General features: G+C 41.1%; 1 protein-coding gene across 4 annotated transcripts in view; it reads left to right on the plus strand.

Moving 5' to 3' along the window:
- Positions 1–2,446: 2,446 nt before the first annotated feature.
- KIAA1598 (KIAA1598 ortholog) overlaps positions 2,447–14,552 on the plus strand; it is a 126,490-nt gene continuing 114,384 nt past the window's right edge. For 3 of the 4 annotated variants that reach the window (XM_012001121.1, XM_012001126.1, XM_012001125.1), the window contains exon 1: positions 2,447–3,045. In XM_012001121.1, coding sequence (XP_011856511.1) covers positions 2,988–3,045 — 58 coding nt within the window. In that variant the 5' untranslated portion in view covers positions 2,447–2,987. The remainder of the gene's footprint in view (positions 3,046–14,552) is intronic. The other variant, XM_012001124.1, reaches the window with a different exon arrangement.

A 14,552-nucleotide genomic window follows, 5' to 3' on the forward strand; every position in this document is an offset into this window, starting at 1 on the left:
GGGTTCACGCCATTCTCCTGCCTCAGCCTCCAGAGTAGCCAGAACCACAGGCGCCCGTCACACGCCCGGCCAATTTTTTGTATTTTTAGTAGAGACGGGGTTTCATCGTGTTAGCCAGGATGGTCTCGATCTCCTGACCTCATGATCTGCCCTCCTCGGCTTCCCACAGCCATCACTATGTATATTATTAAACAGAACAAAAACTAGTTTATCACTTCTGTCCATTAATATTCATATCATATAAATAAACCATAGTGTAATGGGAGGCCTAAATTCCAATAAGGACTCTAGTAGCCCTCCTAATAATTCATACCATGTCCTCAAGCGAATGCTATATTGTATTTCGGGATTTTTTAAAATTATTTTTTTGAGATGGAGTCTCGCTCTGTCACCCAGGCTGCATTGCAGTGGCAGGATCTCAGCTCAGGAGCCTTTTCTAATTTTAAGGGGGATAAATGGGATCAATTGCAAGAGGCTGCAGATTTAGTATGGAACCAAAACAGTTTGATTATAGATTTGATAATTAACTCATTCATAAACTCCAGAAATACTATCTAACTACTGTATAATTGGAGAATACAAACCAGCCATTAAAAAAATGGAACTTTGTGAACTAAGCCAAATATTTAATGGTGCACTTTGCTTATATTTGGTAGAGTGTGAGAGAATGAGTCAGGATGACTCATCAGGTTTAACAGGTTTCCCGACTGCGGGACAAAAGCTAAATGCCCATTATTTTCCACCCAAATTTCCCGGATTTTTTTTTTTTTTTCTGTAAAGGGATTATTTATCTTCCCACAAAATACCTGGTGGCGGCATATATTCACATTTTCATGGAGTTGAGTCTGAATTGTCTCCTGTTTCGGGGACTTCTTTCAACTCTGAGGACTAAGATGTAATACTTGAGCAAAGACCCTTTGATTATCTCCTGGGGATCTTCATGGCAGCTATCTGCAACTATCTTGAATTATGCAAACCTAGGGAAAGGGCTGAATAATACAATCCCATATCAAAATTATTTTTAAACTTTAAACATTTTAATACACTGTTTTAAAAAAAATACTACGCTACCCTTTTAGATCATTCTACTCCTAAATCACCCGTGCTAAAGTACTATATTGCCATTTTAGAGAAACAGAAAGCAGTGCTACCATTTTTTCAAAATTTGAGTTAGCATGTAGTGAGTATCAGAAAGACACTAGTTACAGGATTTACCCATATCTCGACCTCACTCTACAACTGTCATGGAGAAATGAACACAAGAAATGGAGCTGGGCACTTCCATAGAACATCAATTGAGGAATGAGCAGCACTGTGCTGTTGCTGTACCCAAACTAAGAGCTTACAGGTAGTGAGAAAAACCAAGCTGTGCAGTAAGTCTAATTCAGTTTGGACTTACCTCACATGCTTAATGATCAGTGTAAAAGAACTGCATCCTTCAGCTTATAGTTAAGCAACCACAACCCCTTTCTCACAGACCTGTAATCTTTTTTTTTTTTTTTTTTGAGACAGAGTCTTGCTCTGTCGCCCAGGCTGGAGTGCAGTGGTGCGATCTCTGCTCACTGCAAGCTCCGCCTCCCGGGTTCACGCCATTCTCCTGCCTCAGCCTCCAGAGTAGCTGGGACTACAGGTGCCCACCACCATGCCCGGCTATTTTTTTCGTATTTTTAGTAGAGACAGGGTTTCACCTTGTTAGCCAGGATGGTCTCGATCTCCTGACCTCGTGATCCGCCCGCCTTGGCCTCCCAAAGTGCTGGGATTACAGGCGTGAGCCACCGCGCCCGGCCACAGACCTGTAATGTTAAAACAAACAAACAAACAAAAAAACTGCATTATAAATTCTGGACTTGGTGTTTTGTTAATCTTCCTCTCTCTATTAAATCCTTACAACTCTTCCTGGAGAGTAGGTATCACTATTCTTCCCATTCTTCAGATGAAGTTCAAAGATGCAGGAGACTGAACCCAAGGTTCGCTCGCAACTAGGGGTGGGGAGAGGCACCTTTGAAACAATGCAGGCCTGCCACTTCTCTCATGGGCATAGTCTAACCCAGACATGAGTTCAAATAGTTCAGAGGGCAGTGAGGTGGGACAAATGCTTGGCTTAACTGCCAGCCTCTGATGCCCGGGGCCTGCGTGACTTTTGGCATTCGGACTGCAGTGGCAGCCTCTCTAAAGGGAAGGTCATCCCGCCACCAGCCAGATGATCTGCAAGGGCCCTGCAGGCCCCACCATCCACGTGCGGCAGGGTCCACGTTCTGACCACCTGGCAAACCTGGTGCGAGGGGGAAAGCTAGCCGGGACCCTTCTTCACTCACGGCATGGTCATTTAAGTAGCCGGGCGGCCTGATTCGGTCCTTGTCTGCTTTTCAAGGTGCAAAATGTACGACCCTGGGCCCGCCCCTGCGGGCAGCTAGGTTTTGCAACCGCGCCCCCAGAGTCCACTGCGGGAGAACTGGGGAAGAAGCCCAGGCGTTCATGGCTCATTGCGTCCCGCTCTGCATCTGTGGTTCGTGGGGAGCGACCCCCGGGCAGCGTCCAAAGTGGAGTTCCCACACACGTTGCGAACCCACGGCCAGTTTTCTCTGAACCGGCGTCCTTGAGTCCGGGGGTGGAGGCGGAGAAAAGGGTGCGGGGCGAGTCAGAGCGACCACACGCAGGGCCGCAGCCCTCCCACCAGCGCGTCCTGCAGCGCCGGCCGCCGCAGGCTGGGATCGCGGCTGCTGCCCCGCCCCTGTCCCTCCACCCCCTGCCCGGGACTGCGGGGCCGCCCCGCCCCACCTGCAGGTGAAGCGGCCGCAGCCGCCGAGTAGGTGCGTGGGGATGATCTCACTCGCGCGCTCCGCGCCAGGAGGAGGAGGAGCGGGAGCAGATCCAACTTCCGGGTAGTGGAGCCGCAAGCCACCGGCATCTTGCTTTTCCTTCCCCCTCCCCCTGTGTGCCCCGCGCCGCTCCTTCTTTCCCTTTTATTCCCGGCCCCACCCGCCAAAATGAACAGCTCGGACGAGGAGAAGCAGCTGCAGCTGATCACCAGTCTGAAGGAGCAAGGTAGGCAGCACGCGGGCGCCAGGTGTGGGCAGCCGCGGCCCGTGGGCGGGGACCGCTCCCGGGCGCTGGGGCCAGGGCAGGTGGAAGCCGGGCGGGAGACGTGGCGGCCGCCGTGGTCACCGCAGTAGCTCCGTCACCCGCGGAGAGGCGTCCTCCGCGGCCGGCGCGCCTAGGAAAGCCCTGGACCGAGGATAACGCGGAGTGTCGGGGCGAGTCAGGCCCCGCAGCGTGAGACGCGCTGCCCGCCGGTTGCGTTTGCTGGCGAAGGGGGGCTGGGGGAAGGGACGAGGATTCAGTGCGGACGAGGTTGCACAGTGCCACCTTCCTTGCGGGAGAAGCGGGTGGGGCAGGATATTTTGGCTGCTTTGGGCGGCTCAGCTAGCTTGGCCCCACCCTTACGCATTTGTTGGCGCTGGGTGGCCTGTAGCGCTGTTTCACACCCTTCCCAGCTTTTCATTTGGGTTCGGTCTAGTTCCTCTTTCCTTGCCCAGCTGGGATTTTCAGGCCATAATTTTTTTTTTTAAATCACTTCTCAATTTTAGCAGTTTATTAGTCAGCAAGGTCAGCATCCTGCCAGTGTTGAGCTTCCAGAATTAACAGGGTTGGCGCTGGGCGCAGGAGAGCCAGGCCATGTGCACACATTTCTGTACTGCTTGGTAACTGGGGATTATCCTTTAATAAAGAACTGCTTCAGCCAATTATTTTTTTCATCAGTTACCACACTTCTGAACCAAACCAGATCAACAACCAAATGCTAACCTACCCCCTTAAGCAGTTATCATTTTTACCCTGACCAAAGGGTGGTCTGCGAATGTGGGTCAAGAAGGGGAGGGACCAGCCGGGCGCGGTGGCTCACGCCTGTGATCTCAGCACTTTGGGAGGCCGAGATGGGTGGATCACCTAAGGTCGGGAGTTGGAGACCAGCCTAACCAACATGGAGAAACCCCGTCTCTACTAAAAATACAAAATTAGCCGGGAATGGTGGTGCATGCCTGTAATGCCAGCTACTCGGGAGGCTGAGGCAGGGGAATCGCCGGAAGGCGGAGGTTGCGGTGAACCAAGATGGCGCCATTGCACTCCAGCCTGGGCAACAAGAGCAGAACTCCGTCTCCAAAAATAAAAATAAAAACAGAAAGGGAGGAACCAAACAGATTTAAAGGAAGTAAAAATGTGTAGGAACATGTACTCTTCTGAATGTCTTGCTGACATGACCATGTAATGGAAGGATCCCTGCCCTGTGGCAAAACCTGGTGTTTAGTTCCAGTTCTGACTTCTCTTGGCCCAGCTCACCCGCTCTGTGAACTTGGAGGAGTGTCTTCCCTTCCGTGGATCTTCTAGTCAGTCAAGGCTGACCTGACTAAAAGCGAGGGCAAAACTGGAGGACTTCCTGAGGTCCTGTCCAGTACTCTTACCTGTTGTTCCATAAAATCACAAACACCGTTGGGAAGTGCATCTGGATTCTTCTGAAGCCATACTCTGGCAAACAAATTTCAACATTACTGATTACTGTATGACCTTGGGGAAAGTATTTAACCTCTGAAATGGACATAACACATTCCTCTGTGATATCCAGCATCTAGAAAGTGCTGGATAAATGTTAGTCTCTTTCGCCTTCCCAGCACCTTTACCTGGCATCCTAGATTATCCTGAGGTGATAAAGTCACAAGCATCAGTGAATTTAGTGGGTGGACAGAATGCCTTTATCTGAAATTTCTCAAGTATTTTAGCGAGATACTGGATTCTACTGGTATTTTATATTTAATAACACCTTCCCCCAACCCATAACATTAAAACTTGATTCATATTTACATTCATGGAGCTTTCAGAAATTTTAGGTAATATCTGTCAGTGGATATCAGATCTTCTTATGGATGGTCAGTTTTCAAACAATGATAAAAACGAAAAATTTCCCCTTTCATTTCTTATGTAATTCAAGGGTAGATTAACAATGTAGATAATCTGCAGATTGTTTATATTTGATTTTGGAAAACGTTCTCCATTCCTATGTTGGGTTTGAGACCCGAGAAAAAGGATTTCTAAATTTCTGGCTCTTTCTCCTATTGCATTGTATTGGAAAAGAAACAAATCCTTGGCGTTGGTATTGTTAGAGGATATATTTCCTTGATTAAGTGCATATCAAAGGTAATAGGACAGTTAGATATTCAAAGTTGTATTTCTTAAAAGGTACACTTTTGGGGATAGTGAGTCTAGTTACAAAGGTGTTGGGATTTTTTTCAGCTTACAGTGTGATTTTTATACATTTCAAAACCAGGTCGTTTGCTTGCCATTGGATCACAGACTGGAAACAATTTACTTACTCCAAAAGTACTCAGTTACTGTTTGACCTGTAGAACTAACTGGGCAGCTAGGGATTTGGAAGAACAGACAACTGGGTCTTTGGGCATTTAACAGTACATACTATGATCAATTTTGTAAGCTGATGGTTACATAGTTTGTTTTTGAAAATAGTAATTTTTACTACCTGTTACTACGTTTTTACTCACAATGTTAATATTTTGAGTGATAATTCCACTACCCCTATTTAATGTGAGCAAGAAGAACCATTATTTATCAAATATTTTATTTTCCCTTAATAATGCTGAGTAAACATATTCATTCCTTTAACAAATACTTATCAAGTACCACCATATGTGAGGTCCATGTGCTGGGCACTAGGAGTGTAAATAATGAACTAGACAGTCCTTGTCACCAAATTAATTGTCTAGAAGAGAAGACAGTTACTATTCAAGTTATATGAATAAATGTACAATTACTTTTTTTTTTCTTGGATAGATTTTTAGAAGAAATGGGATTGTTGGATTAGAGGGCATGGACATATACTTTTGCTAGACATTGCAAAAGTGCCCCCTAAAATGATTATACCACTTCAAATATCCTTCAGCAGCACCCATTTCCCCACACGTTGGTCAACTCTGGCTAATAGCAATCTTTATTAATTTGATAGCCTGATGAGTTTTTGAATTCTTGCCAATCTAATGGGCAGAATGTTACCTTTTAAGATTTGCATCGCTCTGGTTATTAGTGATGTTTGAAATCTTTTTACATCATATGGGTCCTTCCTTAGTGAGTTTTTTTTAAACTGATACATGAGACTTGTACATATTTAGAGAAGACATGGGGTATTTTGTTACATGCTTAGAATGCATAATGATCAAGTCAGGGTATTTGGGGTATCAATTGCCTCCAGTATTTATCATTTCTATGAGTTGGGAACATTTCAAGTCCTCTCTTCTAACTCTTTTGAAATATACAATACATTGTTGTTAACTGTAGTCACCCTACTTTGCTATCAAATGTTAAAACTTACTCCTTGTATGTAACTGTATGTTTGTACCCATTAAACAATCTCTCTTAATTTCCCCCTGTGTTAGTAAGTTTTAAGTCTAAAATTTGAACCAGTTCCGCAGGAGAGTATTCAGAAAGGAGATTCCTGTCTACTCTAAACCACAAAGCTGACAGCAGCCTTCCCTAATGTGAAGCCTTTAGTGGTGTGGTGAATAAGGTTGCTTTTGACAAAAGTTGTGAAATGTAATGACGGAGTCTGTCATAATATGAGCAATCTCTAATTTATACTTACCATTCCCTAGGCTCTATGTCTTATAAATCACACCCACTTCTGAATTACTTCAAAACATTTTATGTTCCCTCCTAGTGAATGGTATAATTAGCTATATTATGTCTTTCTAGAAAGTTATATTATGTCCCTTTAAAAAAAATTAGCCAGTATGTGATTGCTTATGTTCAAGCAGATGTTGAGGTAATGAGGTAATTCTCCTTTTGTCTTTTTTGGGGCTTTATTTTATTGGACTGATTGACATCTTTAATGCACGGAGAAATGGCAACTTTGGATACTATTTCCGAGGCATATTTCCTAGCTACTAAAGTGGATATTTCCCTTACAAAACATCATACAATTTGCTCCCCCTCGGGAATTCAGTGGGAAAATGATAGACTTAGTTCAGCATTTGTTTAAGGTGCATGATTTTCTGTGTAATTCATTCGGCCCACATGCATTGAATATTCATAGCCAGGCACTGTGCTAGGCATCGGAGAGACAGAGCTGAATAAGACCTTGCCCCTGCTGGTAAGGAGTTTCTGGTCTAGAGATGGTGCTAGGCATGTAAATTCCAAGAAGAGTGTCTGATTGGCCTACTTTGGCCAATCTCATGTATTCAAATACTTTGACCACGGGAGGGCAGGATACTTTAATTGGCAGCCCCTGCAAAGATTGGAGGAGTAGTCCAAAACAGAATGGGGTGCCACTACCAGGAGGATGCTGACTGGGCAGACACAGATAACACATGTCCGCTAAACTATTAAGTACAGTAATGCCATGCCATTTCCAACTTGATGAAATTTTGAAAAGAGATGGTTATTTAATAATAAGGACATACTCACATAAGAGGAAAACAACCACCACCACCCCAGTAATGGGCAATTCTTGGGCTAACAGTATTTAAAATGGATTTCCTATGGTGAGGTAATTGGTTTTAAAGCAATTTTAAACCTCCTTTCACCTTTAGAGTTAGTATTGTTTTCCCCAAGATTATTGAGATGATACTTAAGGTTCACATGGAAATCTAGTCAAGCTTATTCTTACAGCACATTAGTAATTAAAAGATGCATTTAGTATTCCCTTAGCTTCTAGGCCAGGAAATAACTGGAGCATTATTTTGATAAAACAGTCTGAAACTATTGCCTACCACAATGACCATGTCAGTCTGGGAAAATGGAAGCATTGACAATCTTGGGTACATATGAGATCAGCCAGTAGAAAACTGTTTAGAATTAAATGTTGCCTTGTTTTCAAGTGCAAACTTGGTTTTACATCAGTATTTTTCAAAATGTGGTACAAGGGCCAGCTGTATCTGAATCACCAGGTACTTATCAACAATGCATTTTTCTCCTAAAGTTAGGGAGCGGTTGCTGAAGAACAGCAGTTTGGCAACCACCCATGAGATGGACATGCAGCATGGGCTAAGGAACTGTGTCTTCTAGTCAGAATTTCACTATTACCTTAATTTTATTTATTTATGTATGTATGTATTTATTTATTTATTTGAGACAGAGTCTCACTTTGTCACCCAGGCTGGAGTGCAATGGCGTGGTCTCGGCTCCCTGTAACCTCCGCCTCCCAGGTTCAAGCAATTCTACCGCCTCAACTTCCCGAGTAGCTGGGACTACAGGCATGTGCCACCACACCCGGCTAGTTTTTGTATTTTTGGTGGAGACGGGCTTTCACTGTGTTGGTCAGGCTAGTCTCAAACTCCTGACCTTGTGATCCACCCGCCTCGGCCTCCCAAAGTGCTGGGATTATAGGCGTGAGCCACCGCGCCCAGCCGTGAACCTTTTTTAAAATAAAGGCAAAAATAAACACATACTCATAGAAAACAAGTGTGTAAAGTGAAAAGTACAATTACCTATTCTATCTGACCCATTGTTTCTCAATCTTTATTTCATTATCACTCTCCTAAGGAAACTTTTTAGGCATTTTATGCACTGTGACTCTTTGAAGGGCCATAAGCCATTGTAATATCCAAGATCTTTTCTCTTGTCTCCTTGAGGATGAAATCACTACATTGACAATGCATGCTATGACCCCGTTCCCATTTCTCAAAGTTAACTACTGTTAGCCTTTTATTTTCTTTCCTTCCAGAAATTGTGTTTGTATGTGCATATATATTTATCATGTAATATGTAATTTTTTATATTAGTACATGTAGCATTAAATCATTAAAGATTGATTGAATAACGTTCCAATGTACAGACGTACCACAGTGTACTTAATGTCCACTGGATGGACATTTCTATCTTTCTTTCTTTGTTTTTGCTATTACAAATAATGCTTCTGGGCTGGTTGTGTTGGCTCACGCCTATAATCCTAGCACTTCGGGAGGCTGAGGTAGGAGGATACCTTGAGCCCAGGAATTTGAGACCAGCCTGGGAAACATAGTGAGATCCCGTCTCTCTAAAAAGAAAATGCTTTTGGTAATGGATTCGTATTGGAGACATCAGTGTGAACTCACGTTTAGCTTAATACAGGTATGGATGGTTACACATAGAAATATATGTATATATATTATATATTATAAAATATAATATGTATATTTTGGTTAGTATATACATATATTTTCTTGCTCTGTCATCTGAGGGAGCCTAGAGGCACCAGTATCAATGAGCACATGTAGAGCCCAGAACTTGGCTTCTAATGCCATTCTCGAATAAAAGGAACAGGGTTCCTAGGAGAAATGGCTAATTTTAGGAAAGGGGCAGGAAGTATACAAGATGAGCCTAGAGCATCTTGTAGTGCTGGAAACTAAGGAAGTCCACCAACTGATAAGCCAACATTCATGGAGATACAGCAGTCCCCACTTCTCCACGGAGGAAGCTGCGTTACAACACCTGCAGTAGCTGCCTGAAATCATGGAAAATAACAAACCCTATATATACAAAGTTTTTTCCTATGCATACATACCTGTGATAAAGTTTAATTTATAAATTAGGCACAATGAGAGATTAACAATAATAACTCATAAGAAGATAGAACAATTATAACAATATACCATAATAAGAGTTATGTGAATGTAGTCTCTCTCTCTCTCAAAATATCTCATTGTACTGTAATCATCGGTTTTCATACCATGTTGGCCATGGGTAACTGAAACTCTGGAGAGTGAAGTGGTAGGTAAGAGGGAAGCTACTGTCTGTCAGAGACACAAGAGCCAATGGAAAGAACTTCCAATGTCCAAAGATGGAACTCTGAACAACAGAATATTGGATTATAATTCAAAGTATGAAGTAATATTTGTGAGTTGATACTGATATAAATAAATGATTAAAGACAAATCTCCCATGCAGAGCAATTCCAAATAATTTATGTAGACGTTCCCCCTCAAAGTGGTGTATCATAACTCCCTGATTCTTTTTTTTTTTTTTTTTTTTTTTTTTTTGAGACGGAGTCTCTCTCTGTTGCCCAGGCTGGAGTGCAGTGGTGTGATCTCGGCTCGCGGCAAGCTCCGCCTCCCAGATTCATGCCATTCTCCTGACTCAGCCTCCCGAGTAGCTGGGACTACAGGCCCCCGACACCATGCCCAGCTAACTTTTTGTATTTTTAGTAGAGATGGGGTTTCACTGTGTTAGCCAGGATGGTCTCGATCTCCTGACCTCGTGATCCGCCTTCCTCGGCCTCCCAAAATGCTGGGATTATAGGTGTGAGCCACCGTACTCGGCCTAACTCCCTGATTCTTAAGTGTGGGCAGCACGTAGTGAATTCCTTCCAAAGACTACAATATGGAAAAGGGGGAACAAGTAACTTTACAGTGGAGAAACCTGACAAACACTACGTCAGTTAGTTGATCAAGGCCATCATGAACAATGCTAAGTCATGTTGATAGCATGATAGTGTGATGTGATGAATTGGCATTTTACCTCTGTGGTCTTCCCCTAAAAACCCGTAAACCCAGTCGACTCATGAGGAAACTATCAGCAAATCCCTACTGAGAGACGTTCTGCAAAATACCTGATCAGCACTTCTCCAAACTGTTAGGGTCATAAAAATGAGCAAAGTCTGAGAAACTGTCATAGTTAAGAGATGCCTTAAGGATTGAAGGGGAGAAAAAATTTTTCCCTCAATTCCTTGTAAGTTCATAATTGGGACAGATACCTGTAACAAAAGACATATGAACAAGCAAGTTTATTAAGGCATGCAGTGCACGTCGCAAGGGAGAAAAACAGTGGCTCAACATACTGTCTGCAACAAAGAACAATACATTTAGAAAAGTGTTAGGACAAAGGGAAGCAGTTGCAAAGGCAGGAGAATGTGGGAAGGTGAGTTTATGCGGAAACTCCTGGGGTAAAGTCTACTCGCAGATTTCTCTGCCACCGTCTCTGAAGTGATATGGGTTGTAAAGGAGAATGTGTATCCTGTTTTTACGTGGGAAATGGGGAGAAGATAGACCTTTTGTCTTTGTAATTCTGTGTCCTGCTTTTAGGCAGAGGGAAGGCAGAGAGTTCGCCTGCATCCTAATTATCTTTAGCTCAAAGATCTTTCATATTTTGGGGAGACAGGCTGGTTTCCTTCAGTTCCTTCCTTTGAAACTTTACTTTCAGAAAGTCTCACATACTATGTGCTAGGCTGGTAGTTTTGGAGAGAGATGGTTGTGAGGTAAGTGATTGGCAAAGGGGAAGAAAACCAGAAGAAAATAACAGATTTAAGTATATTTGTCTCATATCTTACTGAGTCAGTCTCTTAGTCCTGAAACTAGGTTAGTTTAGGTAAACAGTCATGTTTTATTTCAAGAGGTGGTGTTATGGGTGATCTCTTTAATGTTAGGTTTCTATATGGTGTAAGCATACAAAAACTTAATAAGAGACATTTCTATGGGAAAAAAGAAAAAGCAAGGTTAATGTTTAGAGCAGTCTATAAATTAGTTTCTGAGTCTGGAGAGCAGCCATTTGAGAGGATTTATATATCTTAGGCTCAAAGTGTCTTCACCTGGAGTGGGGCAGGCAGTTGCAATCTGACAGATTTTCCTTGTTTGTAGATTAAATATCATAAAGGTTGTCTATACAAAAGCTGTTGTGGTAATTTCTCTGATGTTTGTGTCAAGTTCTCCAGCTTTAGCTTGCATGGCTTCAGAAAAAGCCCAATTTTAATTTCAGTGATTCCAGGTCAAAAGGGTGGGAGAAAAATTGGAAATGTTAGTTTGGAGACTCACAGCCAGATACTAGAAAAAACTGAAAGAATTCAGGATCCATTCCAGATTGCAGGTAAATAATAAAATCTCAAAAAACAATGAACAGGGCTAGAATCTAGTAATGGGTGAGCTATAGTTTCTGAACTATTATTTTTCTGAGAACATTTTTTCTCTCTCACACTAATTTCTACCAAAGAGAACCAGTAAGACCAGTTTATTTGTAAAATAAGTTTTTGTCTATTATACTTGGCCTAATTATTTGCACAAGTGCAGCAAGAATCATGATTGACTATGTAAGCCCTTTTAAAATCTGCTTTGCTGGAACTCTTCATAAGGAATCTCAGATTAGGCTTTAAAAAGTGCCTCCTTAGGCTAAGAAGCCAAGCTCAGGACTCAACATCAAATTGTGTCTACAGTAGTCTTGGATAGATATCTCTCTTCCCTAGATTCCTGATGTTCCTGGGCATGTCAGGAAGGTGACATTCTTTACCCACCTAGGCAACCATTTGAACCGTGTATTCAAGGTACGAGGCCAGTTTTTTTAAGGTGCCTTTGTTGGCTCCATTAAACTGGGGTTCTTCTAGGGACCTCAGTTCCCAAAAACTGTTTGGTCATATCAGAAAATATGACATTCCCATCAAACTTTGGCAATATAACCAGTGTTTTCAATTGTGTCCTATTAAAAGAAGAACAGATTCTTACTGAACTTATGCAAATGCCCATATTATCCTAAAAATAAGAATACTCATGAATAGTTTCCAAATTTTGGAGGGATCAGCTAAGGAAGAAAAGTAAATGTTTCCATTCTGTTTGCGAAAGTATACTTTACCAAATAGTTGTAAGCTATAGATAGTGCAAAAGAAGAAAATGTTTTCCTAAATCTGGAAAATAAAAGAATCAGTAGTGTTTCTAACAAAAAAGTCATAAAAATCACAGTCCCTCATCATTTTAGTCCCATGTAATTCTTAATTCTGCTCGATGTTAGCAATATTAGGAGTTCAGTGTCTCCTTTGGAGTTCTGGAATTCATACACAGTCCACTGGTATTTCCTTAAAGTTATCAGAGACCTGTACATGTCAGAGTTCTTTTTGTTCTTCCCATATACCTCCCTGAAGACCCAATGCTTTAGGATTATAATTGCTTGCAAAAAGTTTTTAGAAAGATTATCAGAATAAAGTAGTTATAATAAATGTGGACAACAAGACTTAAAAAGGCCATGGTTAAAGATATGATGGGAGTTCATTATGATAATAATGCAGTTGACAAGGAAATTTGATTGTTTGTGAAATACAGCAACTCCAGATAGCAATCCAGATAGCATATTAGATTTCTGGGACTCTCATAGTTTTGAAACACATCAATGACATATTCATACAAGTAATAACTCAAAGGTTAGCATTACATGTTGTTTGACAATGTTTCTCATATAATTTAGCATGCAGAATAAACCTAATGGGTTTAATATGTCACTTTCAGACTTCTAGGGAGCCCTCTGGAAATCCTAAAGTTAGTTTAAGGTAAAAAAGACATCATTTACAATTTGACTTTGGGAAGTTTGTAAATAAGATTCAGAACAATCAAAATAGGATCACAGGTCACTGTGAAATAATAGTCATTCTGATTGTGTAATAATATTTATTTAATCAGAGTGATAAAGGCTTCGAAAGCAAATAGGAAGGTATATAGTTGTAGGAAAACCTTAACTCTTTAACTCAATTTTCTAAAGTAATCAAAGACCCAATAAAGACAATGTGAAACACAGGGAATCATCTTGATGAAACACAGAATCTCCCCTTCCTCTTCCCCTTCCCTCTTCCCCTTCCCTCTTTCCCCTTCCCTCTTTCCCCTTCTCTCTCTGTCTCTACAGTTCACTAAAAAGGTGAACAAAAATCTATTTTCTCTTATCAATACTATAGGAAAATCTTGTTTTTAAAAAAGACCAAATTTTAGTTTTGTATCAGTGTACTTTAGATATCAAGGCTCTATTTTAAATCTCATAATAAATTAATTCAACTTTTGTTAGTTTAACCACACAAGACTTTCTCTTGCTCTCTTTTCTCTTCCCAACTTTCTGTATCCATTTGGTTTTCTGTATATCATTTCTTCATTCATTTTTCAACCTTTAAATAACATCTACTTAGACAAAATCACTCCTTTCTTCAACAAAAACAGATCCTCATATCTTGCTTATAACTTTCTCACCAAAAAATACATCTTATTTTACTTGTAAACTTTGCATACAGAATTGTTCCTCTTATTTCTAGTAGCCTTAATTACATATATTAGAGTTTTAATCCTTAGGAATTATGAACCAGCGTTCCATAGACTAATACCACTTTATAATATCTTAGAAATATGTGTTTCCTCAAAGTATAATTTTTAAAACTTGCTAACAGACTCAGATATCTTTAGTTTCTTTGCAATGAGAAGCCAAAAGTAGATAAACTTAAATTTATATTTAGCAATTAATGTTTAAACATTTTATCTTACTTGAAAATGATCGATATACTCAGTGAATATTCATCATTTAATTTAATTTCACAAAACTCTAAGAATGTGGTAACCAAAGAGATTGTGAAACCTTTGTAAGTAAACATATTATAAAATATATTATTTTAAAACTACCTGTATAAACTCTTACCCTGCTATATCTGATTTGTTTAATTCACTCATTTTAATAGTTATGCTTGGAAAATTTTATGAGACAGTCAAAGCTAGGCATCATCTCAGGTTATTTTTCTCTTATCCATTTTATAGCACGTATAAGTTAGGTAGTTACTACCCAAGCAG

The sequence above is a fragment of the Mandrillus leucophaeus genome, unplaced genomic scaffold (assembly GCF_000951045.1).
Source record: "Mandrillus leucophaeus isolate KB7577 unplaced genomic scaffold, Mleu.le_1.0 Scaffold65, whole genome shotgun sequence".
Lineage (NCBI taxonomy): Eukaryota > Metazoa > Chordata > Mammalia > Primates > Cercopithecidae > Mandrillus > Mandrillus leucophaeus.